General features: G+C 40.6%; 3 protein-coding genes across 3 annotated transcripts; all 3 read right to left on the reverse strand.

Moving 5' to 3' along the window:
- Nucleotides 1-1,279: 1,279 nt before the first annotated feature.
- Nucleotides 1,280-2,551, reverse strand: LOC120028454 (forkhead box protein G1-like). Its single transcript, XM_038973666.1, has one exon. The coding sequence runs from the start codon at nucleotides 2,549-2,551 to the stop codon at nucleotides 1,280-1,282; it is 1,272 nt and encodes a 423-aa protein (XP_038829594.1).
- Nucleotides 2,552-3,420: 869 nt separating this feature from the next.
- Nucleotides 3,421-5,092, reverse strand: LOC120029092 (peptidoglycan recognition protein 1-like). The gene is made up of 4 exons (XM_038974394.1): nucleotides 4,993-5,092; nucleotides 4,616-4,811; nucleotides 4,408-4,526; nucleotides 3,421-4,319 (listed from the first exon to the last, which is right to left on the reverse strand). Exons 1-4 carry the CDS (start codon nucleotides 5,009-5,011, stop codon nucleotides 4,147-4,149), a joined length of 507 nt encoding a protein of 168 aa, XP_038830322.1. The 5' UTR covers nucleotides 5,012-5,092; the 3' UTR covers nucleotides 3,421-4,146.
- A 420-nt stretch (nucleotides 5,093-5,512) lies between these two features.
- Nucleotides 5,513-9,091, reverse strand: LOC120028746 (DNA-directed RNA polymerase II subunit RPB9). The gene is made up of 6 exons (XM_038973977.1): nucleotides 8,932-9,091; nucleotides 6,754-6,808; nucleotides 6,518-6,591; nucleotides 6,316-6,390; nucleotides 6,093-6,144; nucleotides 5,513-5,952 (listed from the first exon to the last, which is right to left on the reverse strand). Exons 1-6 carry the CDS (start codon nucleotides 8,991-8,993, stop codon nucleotides 5,890-5,892), a joined length of 381 nt encoding a protein of 126 aa, XP_038829905.1. The 5' UTR covers nucleotides 8,994-9,091; the 3' UTR covers nucleotides 5,513-5,889.
- Nucleotides 9,092-9,439: the final 348 nt, after the last annotated feature.

Genomic DNA, 9,439 nt, shown 5'->3' on the forward strand with positions numbered 1-9,439 from the left:
AGGCTAGTGAAGACAGAGAGAACTCTTAGCCTATATATTTTTATGAGGAACTTTTACTTTTAATTCAGGAACATCAAAAATAATTCTGGACTTTTGTCTGTAATGTATACATTATTTTAATAGCATCAGAGTAAACACTATATTTCCAATACTTTTTCAGACATGACCAAAGATTTCGTTTTTAAAGGACAAACCATTAATTACGCACAGCCTTCCTCAAGCAATATCAAATCAAATCAAACTTTATTTGTAACATGCGCTGAATACAAGTGTAGACTTTACCATGAAATGCTTACTTACAAGCCCTTAACCAACAGTGCAGTTCAAGAAAAGATAAGAAAATATTTACCATGTAGACTCAAATAAAAAGTAATAATAAAAAGTAACACAATAAGAATAACAATAACGAGGCTATATACAATAAGATTGATAGAGGACATTTATGAAGACAATTGTTCTTTCAAGTTAGTTTTAAGATAATAACAGTGAATTGTTAAAACACATCCAGTTGTCAGAAGATATGTTATATTAATGGAAATATCTGGAGAGCACCTATGGAACACAGATATTTTCATTTTTTAAAAATTTTAATTAAATGATTCATGTTTCATATAGCCCACATCGCTAAGAACTAGGCCAGCGAATCGCAAAACGAAGTTATAACACCAAGAACGAAAAAAAACGAATACAAACTTCACAGAGAGTGATGGTTTAGCCTGTGTGTAAAAGTAGCCTAAACGATGATGCAAAATCTCGCAATAACAACCTCGACCATGATAATTACATTCACAGATACCAAATAGTTTGTTATTTTCACGACATTATTCCTCATTATGAAGCTCTTACTTCATGCGCAATAATTAAAATACAGCATAATTTTCTCATCTCTCTTCATCTTGTGATGTATAGTTAGTCGTCTATTAAAATACAAAATAAAATACTAACGAAAGGAATATATATTTTTTAATGATCTGAACGCACCACAAATATTGACCATTCGTGAAATAATACAACATTAATATAGGCTATTGCACTGAAAACAATTTTAATGCTGAATGGCGTTTTTTGTTGTTTGATACGTTTAGATGAAATTGCACATTAAAGCGTGATTGGCAATTATTTAAAACATATTAAATAATTGTTTTCTTTCCAAAGACAGATATGCCTATTTGGGAAATAGCAAACTCACATAAATTATTTGAATCAATTTCGCAGCATTGGTAGACATTCGAAAGATTTAATCCATAAAGAGAAACTGACGTTTTTAATTTAAATATGGTCATTCCCCTGCATTCCAAGAAAGATTGGTGTTGAGGGAGCTCATGGGGCTGCTTGAGGGGAAATAATTAGGGAACTCCGCACACAAACTCCCCAAGCAATCCGATGGCCCATTTTTTCCGGAGTAAATGGGTCCGGCTGGAGATGCCTTGGTTGGGGGGTACTCCTCCTGGCACCATGTATTGAATGTCGCCGGGTGGGGTACCTGGTGATGCGAGTAAAAATAACTAGCTTGTCGGTTGAGCAGGTTAAAGGAACAAGGGTTAGGGAGAGACAAAGTGCATGGCAACGATGAAGAGGCGAATGTTGTGGCTGCGTTCATTTGGTGATGGCGACGGTACTGCGCGCCTGCACCCATGCCAAAATAAGATGACTCCTGGTTTGTTTGGAAGAGTCGTTCTGCTCCAGTATTTATGGCACTCATGTGGTGTGACCGTTGAGAAAGGATCGAGGTGGCATAGTTGGAGTGATTGGGCACTACACATGACCCCATGCCCGGGTGTGAGTTCGCATGAGGTTGAAGGTTTAGAAACGATGGCACCGGCCAATAAAAGGACCCAGTGAACGCCAGCCCGGCGGCAGTGGTGGAGGTCAAACGGGCACCCCGTTTTATTGCCAGCTTTGTCTGGGTGCCCGCCGTGGAACGGCGCCGGAGTTTACCAGTTGTGCCACCTATGAATACGTCCTCGCTTGAAGGGTCAAGCATCCAGTAGTTGCCTTTGCCTGGGTCATCATAATGGCGAGGTACTTTGACGAAGCACTTGTTCAAACTCAGGTTATGTCGGATTGAATTCTGCCATCCTTGTCTATTTTCTTGATAGTAAGGGAAGTTGCCCATTATGAACTCGTAAATGCCGTTGAGCGTAAGCCTTCGCTCCGGGCTCTGGCGAATAGCCATCATTATCAATGCGTTATAGCTGAAAGGAGGTTTCTCCGGTTTAGCTTTTCCCTCTACTCCTCCACATGTCTTCACCTCTCCCACTCCATCGGTATCTTCTCCGTCTTCCCTTTCTCCATCTCTGGAGAGTCGTTTGTCCTCTTGGACTGCGTATTCTTTATGACAGTTCTTGTCTCCATGTAAATCATATGTTCCATCTTGAGCACAAACTTCTTTAGGCCTAGTAGATGGCCCCGAAAAAATGTGTTTTCTGGAAAGATGCCCATCCAGCACGGCACCGTCATCACTCATCACCCCCTCTCGTCGAAACAGCAGGCTGCTGATGCTGAATGAAGACTTGTGGAAAAATCTGACAGGGGCTTTCAAATCCTCCATGTTCAACATCACCCACTTCCCGCGGCGTCTGGCAGTCTGAAGAGAAGGAACGTCTAAATCCACGAAATAATACGCACGTCGTCTTGGGGTGCCAAAGACAAAATGCGCCACTCGTGCTTAAACTCCTGCTCAACAATCCTGATCCAAACATGCATAGTCACACAAGCCGTATACTACAAACTTTGCGATTAGTTTAGTGCGCTGCCAATTTCACTGACTGACAGATGAACTCCCAGGTTCAATTATAACACTTCCGAGGAGCGTGAAACTCAAACCTCTCACCTGCGTCTCGCCCTCTGGGACCGCCTCTCTCCACTCCTTTCCGTCTGTTTACACAATAACCTGGCAAACAGCCCATCAAAGCCGAATTAGGTGAAGGTGTGTACGTAATTCAGGAGTAGGTAAACTCGTAAAGTAAGTAAACAAGCGGAGAACTTAAACGAGACATAGTTGCGGGGCAGATTGTGTAGCCTAGACGTCTGGCTGGAGAGCATGCAGCTTCCTGCACAACAGTTGACAGGTAAAATGTGTTGCAACATCAAGGCACACAGTATGAAGCCGCATTTATGTTTCACCTCTATTTTCTCAATTTGATATGGGGTCCCCTTTAATACTCCATCATGCAATACAAGTGTACACTTGTTTGGAATGTTGCCCCTTACGCATAGCTTACAATGTTGAAACATCTACGGCTTTTCTACCTTTGACAAATAGTTTTATTTGATTTTTTTTGTGATTTGAGAAGCCATTTCAAATAATCCCAAAATCTTAAACTCATCCAGGAGAAAACAGCAAGTCAGGAGAAGATATGTTGGCCACCCAAAATTGAAATCCCATCCAGTTTTATGTCAATAGTTTGTACTTGTTCAGCAGCATATTTTTTATTTATTTACTCAGTGTAAGTTACCCTTACACCCTTCTCAGTTCTTATTTCCTAGAACACCTTATAGCAGCACACTCATAGAAAAAGGAACATAATGGTATGTGGACAATTTTATGTGAATACCCAAATAAATAATAATGTTTAGTCTAATCTAAACAGACGCATTTTACAACCTTAATATTTTGCCTCTACAATTACACTGAATGGGTGGCGATTTACAACAGATTTCTGAAGCCGCTTGCACATCAATTGCCAAATCATCAATCTGACAAACTGTACATTGCCCACGTATGTCCTCTACAAAACACAGATATATAAAGTGGTCTAATGGTCCACTACATAGCTGATTCAAATAATCAAAACTTGATGGTGAGTTGGTCATTTGAATCAGCTGTGTAGTGCCAGGGCAAAAACAAAAACGTGCACCCAGGGGGGCAGGACTGAGTTTGGGAAACTCCATTATCAAATCAAATTTTATTGGTCACATACAAGTGTTTAGCAGATGTTATTGCGGGTGTAGTGAAATGCTTGTGAAAAAAGAGTATGCGTTATAGGCCATGGCTACGATAAAGCGTCATTGCCCCATCTAGTGGTTTAAAAACACACAAGGAAGTCCCAAAATGTTCAGTGTGCTGTTCAGGGTAATCTCTTTCACCACCCGACTCTCTCTCTGTCGAACCAGTAGCAATTGAGCCTGTGGAAGAGGTTATGTTCAGGGAAATTTTAGATGTTTTAGTGCAGCATATAGTCTCTCCCCAGGACATTCGGTGTCCCCCAGGTCTCTATGCCCAAGCAGGGTAAATCCAGGGTGCAAATGCCCCTGGGAAACCCCACACTGCAGGAGCCGTTTAACAGATGACAGGGCTGCTGGACTGGGGCTCTCATCTGAAACAGAGAAGCGAAACCCATTGGCACCAATGCCTTACACACTGTAATGACTTGGAGATGAAAAGTCCAATATTGTGTTTCTTACTGTTGAAGTTGCCCATGAGGGCAATGCCCAAAGAGTCACGGTTATTGTCCTTGGTATGTGCACCCACAACACCCCAGCCTCGCCCCTCATACACTGTGCAATCTCCCCCAATAAGAAAGCTGCAAATGCAAGAAAACAGTTATTTGCATATAGTATTATCCTGACACAATGAATGATATAAAACACCAAGAAAGGAGAGGTCACTCACTTGTATCCAATGTCATCAAAGTTCCTATCCTGCATATGCATTGTCTGTATGTGGATGAGCTGGTCCATACATTCTCGGATGCACCCGCAGTGCAACAGTGCAGTGTGGTGTATGACAACTCTTTGAGCAGGACACTTAAGGGTCTCCCGGCATCGAGGGGCTACTGCTCCCCACTGTTCCCGAGTAACCACCTCTACTGAAATGCATGCATATGGTTAACAAACCACAGTAAATCTGTGGTGGTCCATATCCAAACTATAGACCTAACAATTCACTTTCGTTTACCCATTCATAACAAAGTATCATTCCTAGATCTCAAAGCATTATCAGAAATCTTAATCATTACCTTTCGATAGAACTCATAGGTACTTCCTTACCATTGACTCTTAAATCCATGTATTATACTATCCAGACTTGCTTTTGATTTAGTCGCTAGAGGCCATTGAAAAGAGGCAGTTTCCTTGACGTTCCTTAGAACAAGTTGTTAACAACACATTGTTAAAGGGGGCGTGGACTGTTTCTCCAGCGGGTTATTACATGTTTTGCGTACTTTCCTTTCACGTGCATGCCAATCACATTAGTCATGCGTTTCTCAATGACACTGTAACTCTGTGGGTCTAAAAACAACGAAAAAATACACACATTGGGAAATACACTGCAGTGGCCAAACAGGTAGGCCTAGAAAAGAAAGGGAAGTCGAAGCCACACCACTAAAGAGGAACATTTCATATGCCCAGTTATAAAACACAATACTTTTTTTTAACCATCTCTATTTCAGCTCTTTTGGGATGGCAAGCATTGCAACAGAGATTGGTTCACAGGATCGTGTAACCATAGTAATTCAGGAAATATTTAATATATACAGTGTCAATATATACAACAGTGAAATCAGAAGCATTTAACAAAAGTTGTATTTTTTTTATTTTTCCCTGTTCAAAAAAAGAATAATTAGACAAATACCTGAAAAAAGTACTAGAGCTAATACATTATTAACACTATGTCCCAACAGTTAGGTGTTCCTCCACAACAAGGTAATACATGGGATTTGAGTGGTCCATACAAATCTTAGCAGTTCCACGACGTACAGGCCAACAAGGTGATGAAGAACTAACACAAAAAGTTAGTATTCCTGTTAATAAAGTTTCTGATTTGGCAGAGTATTTTAGACCCACATAACGATCAGTCATTCTGATTTAAGCCACAGTGAACCAGTGAGACACAGTAGCCTGTTGGGTGACAGCAGATGCTGTGGATGCATACATCTGACCTCTTCTTCACTCCGTCCAGCGGTGTCCACAGTGAGGGGCCGTGCAGACATAGTACAGCCTCATGGCATCCTACATAGAAAATAAAGCAGTTACTTTCATATATACCACATATTAATGTATCCATTTGGCTCAGTGGACTCTAGTATTTCTATATTTGGCAAACTCTTTGGGGACATGGAATGTTCTATAATGAAAAAATAGCAACGCACCTCAGCCTTCATACTGTGGGACTGGAAAAACACTGCCTCCTTGTGACCGCACCTGAAAAGAGAGAAAAGGGATCAATGTTAGATTTATTTGGAAGTTATTTTGAATTGATAGAGGTGTTTGTGAATTGAAATAGTGTGGAGAAATTGCCTGATTTCAGAGAGCTAAAGGAGGAAGATAGAGAGAGTGTTTGTTCGAGTGTGTGTGAGTGTTGGCCACTCTCACTTTGGGCAGGGGTGATCCTCTGTCCGGGGAAGCGTTGGATCCTGGGACACATCTGCAATTATCTGCGTCAGCTCACTGAGGAGAGAAGAGACAGAGAGAGAAGAGAAAGGGGTGAGAAAGATAAGACAAATGACTTAATTTCCCATGGCAGATGTATATTTCAGTGTCTGAGAATAAGTGGTGGAAAATAGGGATCACTTACTCAACTTCGTGGGTGATCTTGTTGACATAGATGCAGCTGTTGTCTGCTTCTTGTTGATAGTCACAGTTCCTGCACTGTTGAGATACACAGCAGTCAAAAATGGCTACTACATTCATGCATTTACTTGTTTCAACAATTGAATGCTCAAACACTTCCAAACCAATAAAGGCAGTGCATGAAACTAGCTAACTACTGTAAGCCATTTGCAGTGGGTATATGAATGTCATCACACTTACTGCATAGAGCAGGATTCGATTCTCCTTGTCTTCTTTGGGATACAACATGTTGTTGCTAAAACAGAATGAAACAATGTTGTTATAACATTCTAGCTAGTGTTAAGATAATGGACTTAATGACAACCCAGAGATGGCGCTAGTGGGGGCACCTATCTAGGATAGCTAAACAGGTGCATTATGACTGTCTGATTAGGATGTCGTGACAGGTAACACCTGAGTAAAGGATTATGCTTGCATCTCATCTAACTCTCCGACGAGAGTTATTCACATATTAACATGGGGTCAGAGAAATGAACCCAAAGCCAAGCGCTACGGAAAAGAGGATAAGGTATGAGGACAATGTAATCGCTGTCGGATAAACGCAAACAAGTGGATCAAATGAGTGAGGAAGGAGAGCCTGCAATGTCTCTCAGTCAAATTCCGGTGCCTAGCGACATGGACAAGAAAGGCGATTTGTATCAAAACTGGTTATTTTTCCGTGGTCAGTGGGAGAAATATGAAATCGCTACGGGCTTAGATTAAAAAAGACCCGCATCAGAGTAGCAATACTGCTTAGTATAGGCTGGACACCTGAAATGTTGTAACAATGCTTTTTTCTGATAACTAACTCATTGCATCTGCCGTGGAGCCCAGTTTCATAATATTACCATATGTCCCAGCTGCTTTCCGTAGTTTTGAAGTAATCACAAAAAAACAGGCCTTATTTAGGGCATTTTTCACCCTGCCAGCTCCTATTAGTTCTATTGAGCACCGTGGCACCAACTCGCCTTCCAAATGTTCTATTCCCAGCTTAATGTTGTACTTCACAATTCCTGCTTTGCTATTGTTGGCAATGAGATCTGCCCACATTGCTGGTAGTTAAAATGTAATTAACAACAAATTACTCATGGAACTCTGAGGTCTTCCCATTGTTTACTATAGGGAAATAGGTATATCTGTCTATTTGGCCAAATATCTGACAATGTATATATTTAGATTTTCCCCCCAATTTGGAACCATTTTAAAACATGATAATCTCCTCTGTCTAATTATGTAAGGCTGGGTAGCTTACTCAGTTGTCATCAAACGCTAGCCTCGAAATACCATTTGCCCTTGGAACGCTGAGCCCCCCCATTGTTTTCCCATGGAGAGGCATGCTGGTCTATTTCGCCAAATATCTCGCAATGTGCATATTTAGATTTTTTCAAGTCGGGCACAATTTTAATCAGGATAATCTCTTCTTTCTAATTACATAAGGTTGGACAGCGTACTCTGCTGTCATCGATCGCTAGACCAGAAATAGTCAAAAGTTGCAATTTTTCCCTACTTCAACGTTATGCAGACAAATACACTTGTCACTATCGAGGTTTACTAATTTACTATTCTAGGTTTACGAATTCTAAGCGTCACTCCAGTCAAAACAGGCTATGTGAATGTCCGATTCCATTAATTTGCTATGGGCTTGCGCTAGTGTTCCAGTTTAGCCAACGTTCTGTCATTTTTCAGCTTTGGGTGTATTTTGACTCGTTCTATTTTCCAGCCTACTTGGAAGAGTGCCATATGCTTCAGCGTCACCTATATCTGTGGGAAGAGGCCAGAAATTGTTAAAAGAAAAACTTTGACGTTTTACAAAGACATTTTGAACTCACTCGTAATGTGAATTATGAAATATTCCTATTTTTTTTAACACGAACAAACTCAAGCAGAGACGCCTGATCTATGTTGTGAGACTGAGTCAATTGTCTAGATTCATGTGATTTCAAGTCAATGAGACGAAATGATCAGACAGACTTGTGATTGACCGTAAAGATAATAGTAAGAGCAAGTATGCTGCGCGAACCACAATTTACGCTGACTAAAGCCACGTATCTATGCAGAGCAAGCACAATTCTTTACTCAGGTATTACAGGTCACGACATCCTAATCAGATAACGTTACTCATTATGCACCCGTTTATCTATCCTAGATACTACAGGTGCCCCACTATCTCTGGGTTGGCATTATACCCATTATTTTCATATATAACACGTTAATTACCTCGAGAACTTAATACCATTTTAGACTATCCTGGTACCGTCAGAGAGAATAAGGATTGCGACTCAATTTCATAGCTACTAATAGTATTTAGCTAGCAGCTAGCTAGCTACAGTAACGTTATACACTTTCAAAGTGAACTTCTTTATAACCATCCGCTCTTACCATTCTTGACAAAATCGAATCCCAACGAATCCTGGTTCATATGTACCACCCTCTATATCCATTTGAAATGGTTTACAAATAAAAATTAACGAAATAATGAATAACTCAGAATTTCTGGCTAGCTATGTTGTTGTCTCCCGCTTCCACGATGAAAACAAGACGCACGCGCACAAAATGTTAGAGAATTCGATGGCAGTTTATTAGTTGCAGCGCCACCTGCTGTGGAGGACTAAATGACACCCAACATGCGTGTGTCGTTCCGTGTTTATTATTATCATAATATAAAAAATGCGTTGTTCTTAACCGATAAAATGCATTATCAATTTAATTACACCACTGAGGAGTTGAACACAAGTAAATTGGCACTAAATAAATACATACCAGGACACCCTCTTAGTATGCAATGAAGTTATTATGCCAAAAGAAACCCAACAAACACAGTGTCATTGTCTTCAGTAGCAAAAATGTCATGTCTTGTAGGTCCCCACAGATGAACCCAAACCTGGTC

This window comes from Salvelinus namaycush, chromosome 34, assembly GCF_016432855.1.
Source record: "Salvelinus namaycush isolate Seneca chromosome 34, SaNama_1.0, whole genome shotgun sequence".
Lineage (NCBI taxonomy): Eukaryota > Metazoa > Chordata > Actinopteri > Salmoniformes > Salmonidae > Salvelinus > Salvelinus namaycush.